Source organism: Capra hircus, chromosome 16, assembly GCF_001704415.2.
Source record: "Capra hircus breed San Clemente chromosome 16, ASM170441v1, whole genome shotgun sequence".
Lineage (NCBI taxonomy): Eukaryota > Metazoa > Chordata > Mammalia > Artiodactyla > Bovidae > Capra > Capra hircus.
Genome location: NC_030823.1, coordinates 62,093,723 through 62,114,953, shown reverse-complemented (window position 1 = coordinate 62,114,953; position 21,231 = coordinate 62,093,723). Strand labels below are relative to the sequence as shown.

Genomic DNA, 21,231 nt, shown 5'->3' with positions numbered 1-21,231 from the left:
CACAGCAGTGCTTGTACCTTAAAGAAGGATCGTTATGCAGACTGTGAGGTCAGGACTGTTCATGTTGAGGGGAGAACTTCCTCTTCCTTCAGCATAATTATCACCCCCAGAGAAACTCCTATTGCTTGTACCTCCTACAATAAACCTAAAACCATCGTAGGCATCACATTCCCTGTACTTTGTTCTTCATCATTCTCTCTTCCTTATACTCAGCTGGCTGTTACCCAATACCTAGGACTCTGTCTTCTGAGATGCATTAGACACTAGAGGAGTCATAGATAAATGAAACTGATGGGCTAATCCATGTTAAAATCCAAATGGCCAACACCAGCTCACTGGAGTCACTCCTCTCAACAGAACCAGCATTTCTTGTATCAGTTAGAGATGGATCATGGGAATATGAATTTCTCAAGGACATTAGACCTTACAAATTTGGAGTGAAGAAGTCTATGGAAGGCTTTTGGCTCTCTTCTGTGTGGTGGGCTGGCGGTCCTTTCATCTCTGTGTGGCAGCAGTCAGAAAAAAACTGGGAAAGAGCAAGGACAAATTGCAACCTGTGAAGACAGGCTATAGCTTGTCTTCCTCTCGTCACCTCACAGTTCAGTGGCAGGTGGCTTGCAGAAGCTTGTGTCCTTTACACAAAGAAGCTGAGGGAGCGATAGGCCTAGCTGCCCATACCAAGGTGAGCAGATCAGTAACTGAATGTGTGAGCTGTGGGAGCACCTGGTACCCTATACCTTTAGAGTGTATTAGGTTGCTGCTTTACTTTCATCTTCAGATTCTTGTGTAAATTTCTCTTGCAGTCAACTTAATCTCAAACCATATAGGGAAGGTAACTCTGGGAAACATGGCTCAAGCTTAGTCAGGTTGACACAGTACAAAATATCCAGTCCCTAAAATCAGTATAAAAAGGTAGCATTTCAGAACCATTTGAAAGTGAAAGTGAAGTCACTCAGTCATGTCCAACTCTTTGTGATCCCATGGACTGTAGCCTTCCAGGCTCCTCTGTCCATGGGATTTTCCAGGCAACAGTACTGGAGTGGATTGTCTTTTCCTTCTCCAGGGGATTTTCCCAACCCAGGGATTGAACCCGGGTCTCTTGCATGGTAGACAGACACTTTACCATCTGAGCCACCAGGGAAGTCCCTATGGCTATTAAATGCTGATGTAGGGAGACAACTATAGGAATGTAAAGAGATAAGAGATGGAGAGGAAGCGAGCTTTCTTGGTGATCCTCAAAGCAAGTCTATAAAAGAACAATAGAAAAAAGCCAGATAGGTGTGAAATATGATCATGTACCCAAATGTTTTTAAATATATGTGTCCAGAAAGAAAACCCTGTGATTGGGCCAGAGTTATGTCTGAGAGGTGCCGAAGGACATCTGAGGATTTGTAAATGCTCAGGCTTCCTCTTGAGACCATGGCAACCCCTAGTCCCATTCCATCCTCCTCTCTCTGAGTGTTGGGTAGGCAGTCCCAGGGGAGGAAGCCATGGGAGAAAGGGACAAGTATGACCAGAAGCACCCCAAGGGCCCTAGAGGGGGCCCCCTAAAAGGCACATTCACCAGCTTTCTTCTTTGGCAGAAGCCAGTTAGTTCCCAGTGTTCCAGAATGGAATGGAACAATGAGGCTTTATGCCACTAAAGCCGTAGGCTTGTTTCAAGAAGCATTTCCTCTCTGTGGGGGAGTGGTGGGTGGGGCGAAATGATAAAAGTTGGTGGAAGGCAACTCTATGCAAAGTCCAGACCTTGAGGTGGCCCTAGAAGGACGTGCCTGGGTTTTACTCTTCTTGCTTTCATTAGATCGATTTGTGATTCAATGGGAACCTTTATCGGTCACGTGTATCCAGGGTTGTTCCTACTCGCATATGGACTGTATCGAGCAGTAGTGGTCTCCAAAGCTGTGATATTCAGCGACTCTTTCCCGGATCCTTCTTTGCCTCCCAAGAATAAGGGGAGATGGGCCAGGCTGTGGAAAATGTCCCACAGAGGTTTGCTGAAGATGCTGACTGGCTTTGGCTTGATGGCGTATGAGATCAGCTGCGTTGAGAGAGGGTTGACACTGATGAACAGGGACCTGCCACCAAGATTCATGTACGCCAAACAGTGGCAGCACCTCACCATGTTCATCCTCCTCACCCTCAACGGCTGTATAGACATCATGAGCAAAAATTTGCTGCCTCAGCGCTGTGTGCCCCTAGAGAAAGGGATCTTGGTGCTGACCTTTTATGTGCTCCTGCTGCTGTTGGTGTCGCATGTCCAGGACTCCGTGGGGGTGGAGATGCATGTCCACTGTCTGCTCATCTTGGTGGTGTTGCTGCTGATGCTGGTGTTCACCGCCAAGCTGTGGGCTCCTGACACGTTTCAACTCGCTGTGATCGAGACCTTTCTGTTTCAGATGATGGGTTCCTGGCTGGTACAGGCAGGGTTCATTCTGTACAAACCAGTCTCTGGCTACCCGTGGGAGGATGATAACATTAGTGACATCATGTTTGTTACCACCTTCTTCTGCTGGCATGTAATGATCAATGCTTTGTGTCTGCTGGGAATCTATGGAGTATCTTCCTTTTGGCATCGTTGCTACTATCCTAGCTGGAAGCTGACGGGGTCCAGAGAAGCTCCATGTTACATATACCCCAGGAGACCCCTCTACCAATTGCTACAGGAAGTGGAGCAGTCAGAGAAAGATGACCAGGCTCTGCTTTCAAAGAGTTCACCTTGAGACAGGGCCTGGAATGCCTGGCTCACTGTCAACCCCATCTACCCTCTTGTGGGCTCTCCCAGACATGCACTGTATCTTCTTTGGTCCCTGGTGAAGACATAGTGGCCATGAAGGAAAGCCACTGGTCTCCATCTGCCAGCGCACCTCCTGTCCCTGAACATCTAATCATTGAGGAGACAAGAAGGGGAAACTGATAGGATTGATGGGGTTAGGGGATGGGAGTAAGAGGAAGTATGCAAGGAGAGCCATAGGGGGAGAGAATGCAATGGGGGGGGGGTGCCTATGAAGGGGTGAGAGGAGAGTCCGTTATTCACCAACAGATGTTTCTCCAGGCACAAGTGACTGCCTGCCTTTTACCTGATGGAATACTGATTTCTCACAGCTCAAAACTAGCATCATTCAAGTCTCATTCTGACAAAAAATAGTGGGTATTTCTGCATGCTTAGCAAAGTGGCACCACCATGTGAAAGTCAGATACATAGAATTTATAATTTATATTGGTTGAAATGACACTTTTGCCAACTCTACTCTCCCCCACCCTCTACCCCAACACTTTCTAATGCCTGGCTTCATTTCAAAATCAAATTAATAAAGTAAAACTTTATTCATGCCTTGCTATGGTGACATTTCAAATTTGCAGGCTTAACATTTTTATAGAATTCAAATGTCCAATCTCTCTCCAACTTCCTCCTTTAGTACTCATATTCCAGTCACCATCACTACCACGGTACATATAATTTACTAGATCCTGTCCCCCTTGGGTCGTGGCAAATTTCACTGTCTTGCATCTCACAGAAAGTCATTCCAAAATCACATCTTTGCCATGTTCTTTGACACCCAGCAAAAAAGCCACCTTCATCCCAATCCCATTGAGCACCTCCAAGGAGGCCTTCTCCAAGAATTCCTACTGACTCCCTTGTTCTGGAACTCCTCAGCACTTATGTTACACTTGCCTTGTTAATTTGCTCACACGGCTGACACTTGGCTTTGTTCTGTTTCTGTAATCATTTTCCCTGGGTAGGTTTTTCCTCACCACCTTGAGTGTAGTCTCCTAAGAGGTAAGGACTTTGTCATAGCCAAGTTACATAACTTCCTATGTACGCACCAAATAGGTACCATAGGTGATGCTTAATAAAGGCTTATTTGCTTCCAGAATTTCCACATTCTTGTTCCTTCAAAATGTGTTGCTGGACAGACCCAAGGTTCTGGGAACCTCTGGAAGACATCAACAATACTAAAGCCTGAGTCACCTCCTTAGCAATGGGCCCACTTTCTTCCTCATTCTTGGGATAAGGAAATCCACCAAGCTGTTTCTGAAATGTTTACTCTGTTATTATTTTTTTAATCCTCATGTGTGTTTCTATAAGGAACCTCTAGAAAGCTGAGACTCAGCAGGTTGAGTTGTCCAAGTCTTGTAATTGGTATAAGGCAAAACAGGAATTCAAGTGCAGGTGTGTCTGACTGAAGCCAGTGACTGTGTCCTCTGGGCCACGGGGACTTTGCCGATGGCAATGGAAAAGGGAGTGACCCTCAAAATAAAATTGTTGAGGGACTAGCCTGGTGGCCCAGTGGTAAACAATACACCTTGCAATGCAGGGGACGCAGGTTTGATCCCTGTTTGAGGAACTAAGATCCCACATGCCTTGGAGCAACTAAGCCTGCATGCTGCAACTACTGAAGCCTGCAGCTTACGTGCCACAACTAGAGAGCCTGCATGCCGCAACTAAAGAGTCTGTGGTGCCAGCAATGAAAGATCTGCATGAGGCAATGAAGATCCCACATGCTGCAAATAAGACCCTTCACAGTCAGATAAATAAACTGTTGAAAGAAAGGAAATAAAGGAAGAAAGTCAGCCAGAAAGCCCAGCTGGAGCAAGAGGCATAGTACAAATACTCTATAGACCCCCCGGAGTGCGTCTGTCACTTTCTGTCCATGACCACCCCCAAGTCTCCCCTGGGAGTGAAAGTCTGGCAAGCTCTCAACCTCTAGCTAGGCCTTAAATGTCTGGGCTCAGATCCGAGTGAGGGCTGAGAGTAAGAATTGTTGTGACCAAGTTTTCTGATCCTTGCTATTTCTGCTTAACTCTTGGTTCCTAGACTCTTTTCAATTACATTTTGTGTGGGAACTCCTTTTCTCTTTACCTCTCATACACACTGATGGGAGATGATGAAAAAGCAGATGCTGCCAGCGGCCCATTTCTAGTCACTTGAGATCAAATTTTATAATGATAAACAAACCAAGTAATCAGTTGATATCCCCAACATATTATCTCTTAAATATCCAGTGTAGATAATAAACTTGAATGTTATTAATTTACTATATAGTATTTGAGATGTAACAGAGAAGCCTTGAAGGCCAGCTAAGAGTTCTCAAACACTTCTAAGGTTACGTGGAGAAATTTGCAATTCTCACAAAATTCCACCAGAGGGCACTACATCCGCATCACCCCCAGCCAAGCCTCTCACTCTCCAACCCAGTAAACAAGTCTCCCAAGTACCGGTTCAAACGAAGTTGGGGGAGGGGAAAGGAGGTCAGGAAAAATACAGAACCAAGTATCCAGAAAACATACCCAAGGGCTGTTTGTTTCCTGTTAAAATTTGGCATGCGAATGTGAAATAAACAGGGATTCAAATCAACTAATGGGATGGGAGTGAGGGAGGAAGGACTGTGTACCCAGCTGAGGACATCTTCGAGAGGCGCACCAACTAAAGGACATACTCTGATCCAAGTTGTTTTTGACCATAATGCTAAATTTCCTAAAGCTTCAATAATGTTCCAGTTAATCTAGAGAATAAAGATAAGTCCATACAAATCTCAATACACTGAGAACAGGAACGACACATCTATAAAAATCCCAGATTCACAAAACCATGAAACAGGTTATTAAACACACAAAATTATCTCCAAAGATTCCTTTTAAAAAGAACCTGTCATACAGCAATCCCCCAACCTCACCCCCCGCCCTGGAATATACTGAATGTCTATTATGTGAGGCAGCACGGGGGAAGCCACAGTGAAGGACTCAGAGGTAAACGGGTTGGTTCCTGCACTGGGGGTACAGTAGGGATTTCAGAGCTTAGAGGTGGTGCCCAGGAATGCATCAGCCCCAGCCTTAGAAAGCTGAAGGAAGGGAAATAGAAAAAGGCTCTCAAGGGAGCTGTACTTGGAAGCATGTAAGGCTGTGAAATACTGCACTAAGGTGAGTCAAGCAAGAGGCTGTAAATGAGCAAGGCCTGAGCTTTCTCACCGTTAAGCTAAAATGATGTAAAGATTAATTCTAGGATGGCATGGCTGTAATTTTCTCGGTATGACTTATTTTACCATGTCATTAGCTAAGATGAACTTACTTCCTCCCAATTCTCCAAGCAGTTTCCTTTTAGAGGTAAGATTTGGGGTAAGGCTCAAGACCTAAACCTTCAACCGTAAGGTGTAGGCTGGGAAACTAAGTGTTCTCTACCTTTGAATGGTTTCAAGGGGCCTTCAACAAAACTCAATTCAGACTAAACAAAAATAGCTGAGACTTCAACTTATTGTTTCCTAACCTGAGCTTAAGAGTATACAACAATCAGAAAGGATATAAAGAACAGTTCCTCTGGGTTCAGTATTAGATAATACCGAATTGAGGTGAAACCTGGTCTTTCTTTACTTATGTAGCTTCAAGTCCGAAAGCCTGGTTAATTGCAGCTTCTTGCCCAAATTTGCTTTAAGAGTAATGACATCAGCTTCCAAGACTGTTTCTTTTCCTTTTATTTTTGTTTTGCTTTTAGATTTTACAATGGTCTACTCTTTTGGAAAGAACTGGTGCTGGTTTATTAAAAAGAGAAAAAGTTTATAATGCGGGGTTGGGTTTCCAGGGTGTTCCTCAAGCCTGGAACTCAGCTGTCTCTTCAGCATGAGTTAAGGGTTTTGTTCACTGCCTACTGAAATCATCCAAATGTTGGAAAAACTCCATTTCCTAAACTACATGTTCTGCTTAAAGATTTGAGTATGTTTGAGCCTTACCCCAAATCTTGTCTCTAATGAGTGCATGGCAACCAACCACATAGGTCCCAGGAAGGCACACTCAGGTCACTAGATTAAGGGTTTATGATCTGCAAAGTGAGACTGGGTCCTTTAAAAGAGAAAGAAATTGAGAGAAGAACTCACAGGTAAAGTCCACCCCAAACAAGGCCTTTATTTCAAGCAGCAGAACACTGAAGAAGTCCTTTTTTTCAGTCCCCAGCCATTTCCGCAGATTTGGAACCAAATTTTGACCTGTGATATTTCTCTTCCACTCCACCCATCCCTTGGACACAGCTACTCTAAAAGAAAAAAGCCTGACTTCAAAGCCCATGAAACAGAATCCCCTGTCTGCTTTGATATTGAGTGTACCAGGAGACAGAAGAGTTCATGGTTCAAATGCTCTAATGCTTTTTAGGGAGCGGGAGGAGACTGGGGGTAGCTGTCAATTTAGGGAAGAAGGAGAAAGAGAACAAAGCGCAGCAGACACAGCAAAGTCAAACTGGATGAAACAGGCCACTCTCCTTACAACTTCTCTAAAAGTCCAGTCTGGGTTTCCAGGGGCAAACCAGTTAGTTTAAGCTCTTTCTTCTGCTTTTTCTTCCTTCATACTCTTTTAAGCTTCCCTGAATAGTTCTTGAACTCATTTGGGTCCTAATTCAGTTTGGTTAAGTAAGTAGGGGGCTGACTAAGGAGGACAAGGCCTCTTGTTCTGCCTGAAAAACTCAGTGGTCATGTATTACCTTGCTAACCCTCACAAAGTATGCCCCCGGTCACATGAATGGATCAAAGCAAATCCATTTCCACTCTTGGAAAAGCAGCTCAAAGCACATGTTCTCTTGATGGTGCCGCTGTCAGTTCTGTGTAGCCAACAAACATCAGTTATTGACCAGTTATTGACCCCCCTGGACACTCCTGGGGGACACACAGATGAATAAGGAAGGTTAAGACACCAGCCAGGGCAGCAGGCTGACTCACATACTAGAAGCTTTAAGAACTGTGCTTGCCTCTTACTTTTCTATTTTCTATTCCGTGTGCCATCCCTACCTCGGGTGCTGGCAGTGACCAGTACAGTAGAAGGCTCTGGCTCACTTCTGGCAGTCTGGCAACTGAAAAGTAACGTTTTTTAAAACAAGAACATGGCCTTTCCCCTCCCAACACCCCCTCCTCAACCATTTAAACTCAAGACTTCACAGAAATAGATGGAATGAAGAGAGCTCACTTTGTGATCAGATCTAAACCCACTCTCATAAAACTAATGGTGGCGCAATACCCAGAGTTAGAAAGTTGTACTTCATGGGTTATGGCAGGAAAAGAAATAATCTAATCCCTTCAGATTATCTTGGCCTATAATAATTACAATTATTGCTTTCTAGCATTGCTGTATGTGTGTGCCATCACAGTTAATCCTTACAATACACAAGGTAGCTGTTACGCCTAATTTGTAGCCAAGGAAACTGAGGCTTCAGGGCTAAGCATCCACCTGAATATAAAGCTGGTAAGAAGTCAAACCCAGATTTGAACCTACATTGCCCGACCTGAAGCCCAGCCTTTCACCATCATTTGAAGGATCACAAGTTTAAGTGCAAGTTTAAGGACAGAATACCTCACACTTGCAAGGCGACTTACCTGGTCCAGAATGTCACCTGTCTGAAACATACCAAAAGTTTCTGTTTGAGATGAACCTTGAGTCTGTCATCTTAAAGCACTGCAGTGTTAGCCACACTCCCACAGGGGAGGGATGTTGACCAAAGAGGCCAAGTTATGTGTGTGGTCACAGGCAACATTTCTTTTCCATATTTGTGGTACAAAAAAATAACCAGAAGAGCAAACTTCTTCCCTTCCTCTTCCAAAGCAACACGATTTCTTAGTTTTCAAACAGAAAATCTCATATACTGGGGCTCTTGAAAGGTGCGATAAAGGCTAGACACCATCAGGAGGATTCAGGCAATAAAAACAGTATGATTAAATCTTATCACTGGTAGCAATGAAGACACTATATTTATGTGTGTTGTATACATATATATAAAATTGTGTATCTGTTGACAAACATCCCTTTCAAGACTTTGTTCACACACACATTTTCTCAACTATCCTAATAAAGCTCTGAGGAGAGAAGAGGAAGGGGTACTGATTCTCGTTTTCCAGATTTCAAAGACGTTCAATAAATTACATGAAAAGCAACACCAGACAGAACTTAAATTTTTGACGTACCCTAGGTTTCAAAGGGGGAGATGCCAAGACCTCAATCCCCTGTCAGCTGTCCTTGGGAAACGGTTCGCACAGAGGATTTCAAATCTGTTGCGCGGCTCTAAAGGTCCTCTCTTGAACCGTTTTATTTGATTTGCAGAAAAGGGAACTTGGGTCCAGAGAGGCTGCAGAGTTGCCTCAGGTGTGTCTCCGCCCGCCGGGACCCTCTCCACGCAACGAGACAAAACACAGTGCGTTCACTACAAACGGGAGATGGGAGACTCCAGGTCACATCCCCAAACCCGCCGAGGAGGCCGGCCAGGGGGCTCTTTCCGGCCTACCTCCGGCAGCCCCCTGTCTGCGCCGCCCCCTCCGAGGCCGGCCCAGGCACCGGGGAGCCCGGGGCTACTGAGGCCCCCACCCCCCCGAACCTCAAGCAGGACCTGAGGGCCGGGCAAGGGAGTGGAGGTTCTCCAACAGCGAAAGGCAAAAGCTGGTGCCTGTGGGTTGGAATTTCCTCTGGGGCGTGCAGTGGGACCTGGGAAAAGAACCCTCCCTCAGAATATCTGACCCGGGGGCGCCGCGGGGGAGAGCACGCGGGGACCGCCCGGGGCCAGGCGGGCGGCGGCGCGGCGGCGCGCTGCAGCCCCGGCGGCGGGGTCCTTCCCGGCAGGCCCCGGGCCCTCCGCCCGCCGCCGGCCCGCCCTGCCTCGCGCCCCTCCCCCCACGTCCCCTCCCCCACCGCCCTTTCCCTTTCTTTCTTTCCCGGGTCCGCTCGCCCCCACCCGGCGGCGCCCGCTCGGCGGCTCGCCCAATGGCCGTGGTGCCGGGACGGTGCATCAGCTGATCCGCCCGGGCTCCGGGCCTCTGGGAACCAATCAGGGCGCCGGGGGCGGCCCCGGCCGCCGATAAAGCGTGCGGGGCGGCGGGCCGCCCTGCAGAGCAGAGAATGGGAGAAGAGCCAGCTGTCTAAGCAGCACCTCCCGGTCCTCCTCGCCTCTCTTCTCCTCACCTCGCTCTCGCCGCCTGCTCGCCCTGCCGCTTTGCTCGGCGCCTAGGTAAGCACCTAGCCGGCCCGGGAAAGAGGGCGGGAAGGGGGCTCGGAAGTGTGCCGCGCCGGCCCGGCCGCCGCTCCCTGACCGATCGTCTCGGCCTCTTCCCACCTCCTGGCCCTACTCTGCGCCCCGGCCTGGAGGGAGGTGTGTGTTGGTGGGGGGGCTCCTGCTTGCTTTCGCTGCCCGCGGGTCTGGGTCGGCGATGGTGGGGCGCCAGGCTTCGCGGAGGGCGGGGAGTTGTTTTGATCTTCCTTCAGCTGCTGGCGGCCTAAAGCGCCGCCCCTGGAGGTCGCTGGGCAGGACGAGCCGAGGAGCCCGCTCGGCCGTGGGGCGTGCGTGGTGGATGGAGCGGTCCCCCTGCGCGAGCCTCGCCCTCTTTCTCCGCGGCTGCGGGCCCCGGGGCGCGGTTAGCTGCCTGCGCCGAGGCCAGGTGCCGGGAGAGTCGGTGGTGCGGCCCGCTCCCGCCGCGGGGTCTACCCCTGTGACTGAACAATGGGGAGCCCGGGAGCGCGGCGTGGCCGGCGGGCGCGGCGGGTGGAGAGGCCTGGCTGGCCGGACAGGGGCAGCAGCGGAGCGCTGTCCCTCCGGCGGACTCCCCAGCTACCGCCCCCACCCCCACCCCGCCCCGGCCTTGGAGGGCTATGGCCCCCTTGGCAACGCCCTGAGATCCAGACGGGGGCCCAAGGGGCGGGGCGCCGACTTTTGGGACGTTTCAGTGGGAAAGGGCTGCTCTCAACGTGGATTTTCCCAACTACCCTGGGGGCGGGAAGCGGGGATGCTCCCCCAGCCGCAAATCCGCGAAGAAGAACGCGAACGAAGATGAAGACGACCTGGAATCTCGGTCCTCGGGGTCCCCCTCCAACAGTTTCGGCTTCGTCGCCTACTCGGTGAATGCTGGAGAGAAACCGCGAGTCAAGATCAAGTCGACTCAGGAGCCTTCGTATTCCTGCTCCACCCGGTGCGATTCCGACCGCACTTCGACTCCCTCTCCCTCTCCGTCTCCCTCGCCCAGAAAGCTCCGGTGCGTGGACCAGCGAGAGCCGGAGACCCACGAGAGGCGCGAACGCCACTCCAAAAGGAGAAGGGCCAAGGAGGGCATCATCGATACCTTTGATCTTACCTGGCTGGGGTGAGTGAGGAGCAGGGATCCAGGACGCTGCTCCCACCACAGCTGCAAGAAACCGCTAAGGACCGCAGAATCCCAGCCCTCCATCCCCCCCCACCACGTAAAATCTCGACATCTCGGCGGCACTAGTTGATAGAGCAGGCGGCTGTTGGCATCCAACCTGTCACGGAACCGAGTTGGCATCACCGAAAAGAGCAGGCCCCCGAGGCTTAAGGGAGAAAGTGTGACTTGAAATTGGAGGTGGTAACCGGTGGGAGAGGAAAGCCAGGGATGGGGTTATAGCTGGGAGCTGAAAGGGTCTGGGATTGCTCCTACTGGCTTTTAAAGCCAGGATGGGCGATGGGCATAAGGGGTGGGATTTGACTGACCAAGTCTAGAGGGAGTCGGCAAAGATTGTCTGCTAACACAACTTGACAGACAGCTTCTCTTCCCGGAGGGGAAGGGTGAGGCTGTTGCAGGGAGAAGCAGTTGTTTTCAGCTGGGCAAACATGGACGGTTGCCCATAGAAACTTTGCCACTGTACTTCAGAAAGTTGCCCAAGTCATTGGAGGAGAACAATATGTTCCCTCTCCAGCCACCCTGGGCGATCAATGGGGGAGGGAGGAGGTAGGACGTTTCCTCTTTGTGTTGGGGTTTGGTTCTGTGGCTTCAGTGTCTCTTCTTTGAGAGGTTTTGCGGTGGTGGCTCACAGATTTTAGCGTGCCTCAGCTTTTGAAACCCCAGATCTTTTTGATTTAGAAGTGGGAATTTCTTAATTAACTTAAAGTTCTTTGGTGGAATCTGGTCACTCTCAAACTTAAGTCTACTCTCTGAAATGAGAACTTTGCCTCAAACTGATGGAAGTCATGCCAGTGTGTGTCTTAAAATCCAGGTTGGATCAAATGTACCAAAGTTACACATTAGTCGTTGTTAGGAAGCCACCAACTCTTAAATCTTCTAGCTAGCCCCGGTTTCCTCCTTCCAGCTAAATGGGAATGGGGTGGGTTGTTTATTTGGAAGGGTGGAGGAATCTTCAAAAGAACTTTTTATTGAGGCATCCTCTGGGGTGTAAGGGAAAGGGAGAACTTAACCAAGAGATCATAGCAGCCAAGCCCTTCTGTGGCCGGATTTTGCTTGGAGATGTCTGTTCTGCAGACTGTTTCTGAACTTTCATATTTTGTTTTGGGCTCACCACCCCCCTTCCCCCCAGTATCTTAGTATGAAAAATGAAACAATTCCTCTACCTCTGACAAACCGCAAAAATAGAACTTAGTGCTCAAAAGTTTAGATTCTGGCTTGAGGAAGGGAATAAGGAGACTTTTGTTCAGTATAAAACTTTAATCTCCCTGAAAGCAAGTTAAATAAATGTACTGTACTTTTGAGTGTGTGACTTCCAAAGGGAGGGGCCGCCACTCCCACTGTGACTTCTTGATTTAATTGTCCTTATTGCGTTATTCCTGCAGAGGATCTGTTTAGGGTTGGTGTTCTTATTTTATTTTTTTTCTGTCTCTCTTCAGAACACCTTCCACCATGGCCACCTCGGCGAGCTCCCACTTGAACAAAGGCATCAAGCAGGTGTACATGGCCCTACCTCAGGGCGAGAAAGTCCAGGCTATGTACATCTGGATCGACGGCACTGGGGAAGGACTGCGCTGCAAGACCCGAACCTTGGATTCTGAACCCAAGTGTATAGAAGGTGAGAGGCTGGGTGGAACTGAGGGGGGGTTGGGTGGCAACTTGAGACCAAGCCACTAGATCTGGCCTCTTTATTCTGATGTAAAGCATTTCTAAGGCAGGACTTTATAGGACTTTATTCAGTCAACATTAAGCTCCTACACTGCCTCCAAGCATGAACAATGGACCCCTTTATTTAAACTGAGTCTTGCACATCTAAAGAAAAAAGATGGAGTCTGGGGGGAGTGGCATTGGGAACTTTGTTGACTTGGGCATCCCATCTCAGTCTGACCTAAGGTACCCCTAGGAACCCAGTTTGAAAACCACAGCTCTAACCTGACTATTCCATCTGCTTTACAAACTCTTTTGAATGTTACGTAGGTTCTAGATGTAAAGCAAACACCCTAAAAGTGGTTTCTAAGTAGAGCTACCATCATGTGTTTTTAGTTGATGCACTTTAAGAATTCTTAATCTGGCTGATTGCTTATCCTACAGAAGCTATTATATGAATTGGGACGACTTTGTCTTTCTTTATTCTTTGGTCTAGAACAAACCATAGCTGCCTTCCTTCTGGAAAGGGACTGAGGTCCATCATCTTTTACCTGATTTAGGATAGCTTACTCTTCTGATGATGCTCACATTTGAGTGAATGAATGAATGGCTATAATACAAAACATATAGTGTGTACCTGCTATGTGGCAGGTATTGCACAGGCCCTGAAAGTATAAGATGAGAGTCTGGTCTCTGCCTTCGGAGAACTCATAGTCATTTGGAGAGAGATGAAGGAACTCACCTTTAAAACATAGTGTGGATAAGTTACGTGGGAGCACCCTTGAATAAGTCATCCTGCTAGTGTCTGTTTATCTGTTAAAATAAGGACACCACATGAACTGGGACTGTCCATTACACAGTGTGGGGTGGGGGTGGGAAGTGAAAGAAATAAGCAACACAGATGGCCTATCAGAGAGTCTTTATTTCTCCTGGATTTCAATTATTTAAATGATGACTGACTGACTAGAAATGTCCACTTTGTCTCCTGGGTGTCCAGTAGACTTATTTACAGAGGAAACATTATTCTTAGGTTGTTTCTGTGATTGGTACTTCTTTTAAAAAAGTGATGCAATGGTCTTACTTGGAAGAGAAAGGACTGTGGGGCAACCTGCAAACATCAGGGTCTGCCTGTTATTAGCAGCAGTCATGCATCACTGGCTTTCTGGACAAGACAGTGTAGATCCTTAGAGATAAAAAGGTAAGTGAGAGGCTGTACTCCTCCCTGAAAAGTTCTTGTGCTTACAACTTTAATTTCCCCCTCTCTTTTTATCACAGAGTTGCCCGAGTGGAATTTTGATGGCTCTAGTACTTTTCAGTCTGAAGGCTCCAACAGTGACATGTATCTTGTCCCTGCTGCCATGTTCCGGGACCCTTTCCGCAAGGACCCCAACAAGCTGGTGTTCTGTGAAGTCTTCAAGTACAACCGAAAGCCTGCAGGTGTGTATAGGATAGACTTAATCCTAATCCATGAATTGTAAAGTCAGGTGGGGAGGATATTCCAAAATCGGTATTGGGAAGACGAGCTTATCCCAGAACTAACTGTTAGAAGTTAGAACTAACTTCTAACTCTTAGAAGTCTGAAGGACTGGACATGCATCTCCCCATCCTGAACTTCCTTGTTGAGAGAGGTTTGTGTGGTCCATCCTCCCATTGTTGGCTGCAGAAAACCACACTGGATTCTTCTAAATCTTTGCTGGAGGAGTGCCCCATGTCACAGTCCTCCTGCCTGTAGATTTTAATGCTGGGTGTGATTTCTAGATCTGCCACTTACTTTCTATGAACTTGGGCAAGTTATTTTGTCCCCTATACTTGTCACTTACCCCATTTTAAAATTGGGGGGTGGGTAGAGGGAGGGTGCTATATGTATACTTACAGCTATAGTAAGTATAGCTGTATGATTCTGGGTTCAATCCTTGGGTTGGGAAGATCCCCTGGAGAAGGAAATGGCAACCCACTCCAGTATTCTTGCCTGGAAAATCCCCATGGACCGAGGACCCTGGCAGGCTATTAGTCCATGGGGTTGCAAAGACTCGGACGTGACTGAGCGATTAAGCACAGCACATAGCTGATTCACGTTGTTGTACGGCAGAAACCAACACAACACTGTAAAGCAACTATCCACCAATTAAAAAATAAATTTAAAAAAATGGAACAACTAATAAAGTCCATCTCATAAAATTGTTTATAGAGGATTGAGTTATGTGTAAATGATTGAGAAGAACTGTATGTCAAATACTGGTTGCCTTTTTGTTCCAGAGAGCTTTTGAAGTGAAAAGTGAAAGTTGCTCAGTTGTGTCCAACTCTTTGTGACCCCATGTACTATATAGTCCAAGGAATTCTCTAGGCCAGAATACTGGAGTGGGTAGCCTTTCTCTTCTCCAGGTGGTCTTCCCAACCCAGGGATGGAACCCAGGTCTCCCGTACTGCAGGTGGATTCTTTACCATTTGAGCCACAAGGGAAGCCCCCCAAAAAGTCTGTTTTAGGAGGCATTAAATTATGGTGAAAGACCTGAGTTCTGAAGTCAAGACAGGCAGGGTTTCCTGATTCTGCTGCCTACCCCGGGCAGGTTCCCTGCCATCTCTGAGCCTCATTTTCTCACTTGTAAAAAGGGAGACTTATAATACCCATCTCAGGGTTATTAGGAAGATGCAGCTGACTCTGTGACCCTGTGGGCTGCAGCATACCAGGCTTCCCTGTCCTTCACTGTCTCCTGGAGTTTGGTCAGACTCATGTCCATTGACGTCAGTGATGCCATCCAACCATTTCATCCTCTGTCATCCCCTTCTCCTCCTGCCCTCAATCTTTTCCAGCATCAAGGTCTTTTCCAATGAGTCAACTCCTTAAATCAGGTGGCCAGAGTATTGGAGCTTCAGCTTCAGCATCAGTCCTTCCAGGGAACATTCAGGGTTGATTTCCTTTAGGATTGACTAGCTTGATCTGTTGCAGTTCAAGGGACTTTCAAGAGTTTTCCAGCACCACAATTTGAAAGCATTGATTCTTTGACGTTCAGACTTCTTAATGGTCCCAATCCCACACACATGACTACTGGAAAAACCATAGCTTTGACCAGATAGACTTTTGTCAGAAAAGTGGTATCTCTGTTTTCTAATACACAGTCTAGGTTTATCACAGCTTTCCTTCCAAGGAGCAAGCATCTTTTAATTTCATGGCTACAGTCACTATCCACAGTGATTTTGGAGCCTAAGAAAATAAAGTCTGTCACTGTTTGTACTTTTTCCCCTTCTATTTGCCGTGAAGTGATGGGACCAAATGCCATGATCTGAATTTTTTTAATGTTGAGTTTTACGCCTACTTTTCCCACTCTCCTCTTTTACCCTCCTCAAGAGGCTCTTTAGTTCCTCTTTGCTTTCTGCCATTAGAGTGGTATCATTTGCATATCATAGAGGTCTGAAAATGGTTCTTGAACATAGTGAAACAGCCAATAATAATCTATAAAGATCCGTTCTAGCATAGAAGTTTTTCTTGAGCTTGTCGCCCTTTTTTTTTGGTTGGTTGGGTTTTTTTGGCATGTGCCAGTACTATAGAAATTAGCACTTTGTATCTTCTCACCGGGAATGTAAGGCTGTTGATAGACTAGACAAATGATTCTCTCAATAAAAATTGTAGATTTGGCTGTAAATGCTTGAGAAACCATGAATAGGTCTAACAGCTAGAAGCAGTTCTTCTGTGAATAGAGGGTTCAAGTGCCTGACATTTGGTACTTGGGAGGGGGCCAGCTTGCAGATAAGGTGAACCCTTGCTGTGTCCTCTGGGTCCTCTCCCATGTGACTTTGTTGTGACCCAGTTTAGTTATAAATAATGCCTTTTGAGAGTCTCCCTACAGATACATAACCATAGCTTCTGTTATCATCCCCTCTCACACTGGGGCACCTAAAGGTTGACCCTGGGTCAGTTCAGTAAATAACATCTCAGGTACCTGGAATCTGAGGACCACTTCCCATCAACACGGGGATTCAGTGCATTTGTCCATATATCTCTAATAGCGTGTCCATTCTTTCTCCTAGAGACCAATTTAAGGCATACCTGTAAACGGATAATGGACATGGTGAGCAACCAGCGCCCCTGGTTTGGAATGGAGCAGGAATATACCCTAATGGGTACTGATGGGCACCCCTTTGGTTGGCCTTCCAACGGCTTTCCTGGGCCCCAAGGTAAGTCTCCTTGGTGAGAGGTGAATCTTGCTTCTCCCCAAGTGCTTAATTGCCAAGGGAAGTCTCTCTGGAGATGGGTGTGAATCCTTGTAGACCAAAAAGCTAGGGGGATATCCCTGAGACTGGCTGAAATGATACTGTAGAGAGTTAGCCCTTGTGTTACCTAAATCCAAATAGTGGATGTTGAGATGTGAACATTGCACGGAAACCGTGGGCTCTAGTCGGTGTTAACCCAGAGGAGCCCACTGCACACCACTCATCTGCCTCCCGGTAAAGGCAGGGATGGTGATTCCAGGAGAAGGTGTGAGAACTTTGTGACTTCTGACTTAGATAGGAATTTTCTTGACATCCTGCCTCCTGATCTTCCATCTTGATGCCTCTCCAGGTCCCTACTACTGTGGTGTGGGAGCGGACAAGGCCTACGGCAGGGATATTGTGGAGGCTCACTACCGGGCCTGCTTGTACGCTGGCATCAAGATCGGGGGCACGAACGCCGAGGTCATGCCTGCACAGGTAAAGGTCTCTAGCCCACCACCTGCCCCACCTAGAGGCATGTAGGGGATTTTGCTAGGAAGGGCTGTTGTGGTGCTCACTCCTTAACCCGAAGCCCTCAAGGTGGCTTGGAGTAGAGATGAGCAGGGGGCAAGTGTCAGCTTCTGGGTTGGGGTGAGCAGCTGGTTTTGCTTTCAAGGCCCATCTTCTCGTTTTCTCTAGTGGGAATTCCAGATAGGACCCTGTGAAGGAATCGACATGGGCGATCATCTCTGGGTGGCCCGTTTCATCTTGCATCGTGTGTGTGAAGACTTCGGAGTGATTGCCACCTTTGATCCTAAGCCCATTCCTGGAAACTGGAATGGTGCTGGCTGCCACACCAACTTTAGCACCAAGGCCATGCGAGAGGAGAATGGTCTGAAGTGAGTGCCACCTCCAGCGGGGGCCATTTCACTCTCTCTGCAAGAATACCTGCCAGGGGTTTGATATACTGGGGATGAGTAAGCTGCCTTCCCAGTTGGGGCCTTTAGCTCTTGGTACTCAGCTTCAAAAACTGTCTTCTGATCCTGTCATTTTGTTCCTATTTGGAAAGTACCCCCAAAATACTCTTCAAGAGTAGGATTCGAGGATGGTGATGGGGAAAGTTGACACAGAAGAATGCTTTTGAAAATCTTTAGTAAGAACTAAATTAGTAACAATACAAGCTTCTGAATGAGCTTAATGGCTGTGGGTGGGAGAGAGTTTCATGGGGACATCTACTGCCTGCCCAGCACTAAGAGACATAGGTTGTAAGGCAGGGTGCTGCCTTTGTGGAGAATCTTTTCCTGGGGCCATGTTTTGGGCATTTGGAGCCTGGAAAACAGTCTTTGGTAGATGAGTCACGCCATTCTTGGATCCACACCTGCTCCTTGAAGGGCAGGTTTCCTGATGGCAGGTTGGACCCTCATCTTGACTGTTTCTTCCAGGTACATTGAGGAGGCCATTGAGAAACTAAGCAAGCGGCACCAGTACCACATCCGAGCCTACGATCCCAAGGGGGGCCTGGACAACGCCCGGCGCCTAACTGGATTCCACGAAACCTCCAACATCAACGACTTCTCTGCCGGCGTGGCCAACCGTGGTGCTAGCATCCGCATCCCCCGGACTGTCGGCCAGGAGAAGAAGGGCTACTTCGAAGACCGTCGCCCGTCTGCCAACTGTGACCCCTTCGCCGTGACGGAAGCCCTCATCCGCACATGTCTCCTGAATGAAACCGGCGACGAGCCCTTCCAGTACAAGAACTAAGTGGACTAGACTTGCAGCCCTCGAAACCCCTCTTAATTCTACATCTTACTCCCACTCTCGCCCCTCTCAACGCTATAATAGCTATAACTCAAAGGGTGGAATATCAAGGTCTTTTTTGTTTTTTTTTTAATTCCTCACACCCAGTTAATATCTCTTGCTTTCTTTGGTCAGGATCAAAGGGGTCAAGTTCTTAATCACTTCACCTACCTACCCCTGCCCTTTTCTTTTTCCTATCACCGAAGCTTTCCTAGTGCATTAGTTGGGAGGGTGGGTGGGGAAACATAACCACTGCTTTGATTTAATCAGGTGTGTTTGTCCAATAGGCATAGCTCTCTGGACAGAGAGCCCAGTCATTGTGAAGGGATGGGGAGGACTCTTTCTGAGTGGTTACTGAGTGGGGGACAGGGGTGCTGGATTCTGTGGTTAGGTTAGGATTTCCCTTCTTGGTGGGAAGTTCCATTACTTACAAGGTTGTAACCAACTTTCTATCAAAAGTGAGAATTAGGGGGGAAGGAAGGGTGGGAAGTCAGGTAGGAAAATGCCCTAGATCTCCTGGTGTGGTGCTGCCCTTGCCTGGGGCTCAGCACCCTGACAGGCTCCACATAAATGGATGGATAGCCCTACCTGAAAAGAAAAAGTTCTCATTGTGTGGTCCTCCATTTATAATACAAAGCAGAGTAGTATTTTTATATTTAAATGTAAAAACAAAAATTATATATATGGGTGTGCAGATAAATGTGTGTTTTCTCTTTAGGGAGAAAAAGCCATTTTGGTTATGGGGAACCCAAATTTGAGACAAATAGTCTGGTTAGAAATAAGGATCTCCTTTTGAGTGGGTGTGGGAATGGGAGAGGCTGTGCTGGAAAAGTTGGCTGTTTGGGGCTGATATTCCCTCACTACCACTTCAGGGCTTCTCTCTGCCCTGCTTGCCCTTCTGGGGAGGCTGACATTGGTTGGTTAACAGGTGGAAGCCCATGATAGCAGTAGCTATCACCTGAGCCCCAGGTTTAAAAGACACACATGTACTTGTACACACAGGGGTTTGGAAATAGGAGTTGGCTGGTCAACTTGAGCATGTTACTGACAAGGGGGTATTGGGGTTATTTCCGGTGGGACTAGCATGTCACTAAAGCAGGCCTTTTGATAATAAAAAATTTTTTTAAGCAAAACAGAATTTTAGATTTTAATCATATTTGTTAGGGTTTCTAAGTCTTTGTTTTACAGAATTGCTTGTTTGCTTCAGCTGTCTCCTCCCCATCTCTGCTCTGGAGGAGACGGGACAAGTCTGGAGTCCAAACAGTTGTAATTTTGTATCTTGGTGTCTGTTCTCTGAGTGTGAAATTAAGATTCCTGAGGAGTTACTATTTTTTTTCTCTTTTATAATAAAAACAAACCCCACCTTTGTCCTTACATTTTCCTTACTGTTTCTGGCTATTTTGTGTTGGGTGCGGAAAGTGGGCAGTGGTTTTTTTCTTACCATGACGATTTGTAATTGCCATGTACAGTATGTTCAGAGTTAGATAACTCTTCATTGTAAACAAACTGTGCTAACTGCCCAGAGCAGCTCTTATAAATGTTAGGTTGATTTATAAGATCTCTCCTGACTTGTGATTCTTTTAAGTCCCTATATGCCACTTCATGGTATACCTGTTTTTGGAATTAAAGAATCTTTCCTGAGGCTTATTGCCAACCAGCTCCATCCTGTGCTTTGGGAATCTGGGGTTAAGGCCTATCCAGGCCCTAAAAGTTTGCAGCAGTGTACAAACCCCAACCCCCCTCTCCCTGTGTGTGCTCCAGAGCTTGCCTTTGGCCTATCACACTATCACGTTTTGAGCACTGGCTTGATTTTATTGCAGCCTAGTCTGTTTGCAACTGGTCTCACTGTCCCTACTTCATTTCATCTTCTGCCCAGCTGCCAGTGATTCATCTAAATAGCAAATATTGACCACGTTGCTATGCTGGTTATAACCTTCTGAGGCTGACCTAGCTCTGAGGGTGAGCCAGCCCCAGATATCCCTTGATATGCTTTTCCCTCCACTAGTGAGCTGTTCACGATGCCCCCAAAGGCTCTGGAGACACCTGTATGCCTCTGCTCTTTGTCCCCTTCCCTGGAAATTCTTCAGCTTCTTCCTACCTGAGTTTATTTCCATATCAAGCTGGGTAGGAGCTCCAGCCTCTGTGGTGCACATACCTCCAGCAAAAACACTCATCCAACAGTTTCACTTTGTAAGGTGCCAGGTACTGTAGGCAGTAGTAATTACCTTTTAAAAAGATGGTGTCCTCTATCAGTTTGGAGGTAGTTGCAGCCTGTTAACAGCAGATTTAGACATGAGTTTTCTTTGTGCAAGTGTGTATCACTCTAGTCTTACATAATCCTAGACATTTTTTTTTTCTTGTTTTGGAAGGTTTGCTCAGTCGTGTCCAACTCTGCAACCCCATGGACTATACAGTCCATGGAATTCTCCAGGCCAGAATACTGGAGTGGGTA

The 21,231-nt window shown here is 47.4% G+C and overlaps 2 protein-coding genes across 3 annotated transcripts; both read left to right on the top strand.

Annotated features, from left to right (window-relative positions):
- Window positions 1,714-2,720, top strand: TEDDM1 (transmembrane epididymal protein 1). Its single transcript, XM_005709588.3, has one exon. It carries the CDS (start codon window positions 1,818-1,820, stop codon window positions 2,718-2,720), a length of 903 nt encoding a protein of 300 aa, XP_005709645.3. The 5' UTR covers window positions 1,714-1,817.
- On the top strand, window positions 9,855-20,421 carry GLUL (glutamate-ammonia ligase). Of its 2 annotated transcripts, none has more exons than XM_018060686.1 (7): window positions 9,855-9,967; window positions 12,587-12,765; window positions 14,070-14,231; window positions 16,821-16,967; window positions 17,353-17,480; window positions 17,682-17,881; window positions 18,425-20,421. In XM_018060686.1, the coding sequence occupies exons 2-7, from the start codon at window positions 12,600-12,602 to the stop codon at window positions 18,741-18,743; spliced, it is 1,122 nt and encodes a 373-aa protein (XP_017916175.1). In that variant the 5' UTR covers window positions 9,855-9,967; window positions 12,587-12,599; the 3' UTR covers window positions 18,744-20,421. The 2 variants fall into 2 exon arrangements, with proteins under 2 accessions (XP_017916175.1, XP_017916176.1); XM_018060687.1 differs by lacking the exon at window positions 9,855-9,967 and adding an exon at window positions 10,506-11,093 and having other exon boundaries at window positions 18,425-18,860.

What these genes read in the sequence shown, in the direction of transcription:
- TEDDM1 (XM_005709588.3), top strand. Translation starts at nt 1,818, where the DNA reads ATGGGAACCTTTATCGGTCACGTGTATCCAGGGTTGTTCCTACTCGCA.
- GLUL (XM_018060686.1), top strand. Translation starts at nt 12,600, where the DNA reads ATGGCCACCTCGGCGAGCTCCCACTTGAACAAAGGCATCAAGCAGGTG. An exon ending in GTACAACCGAAAGCCTGCAG is followed by an intron (nt 14,232 to 16,820) that starts GTGTGTATAGGA and finishes TCTTTCTCCTAG; the next exon opens with AGACCAATTTAAGGCATACC. An exon ending in CCGAGGTCATGCCTGCACAG is followed by an intron (nt 17,481 to 17,681) that starts GTAAAGGTCTCT and finishes CGTTTTCTCTAG; the next exon opens with TGGGAATTCCAGATAGGACC.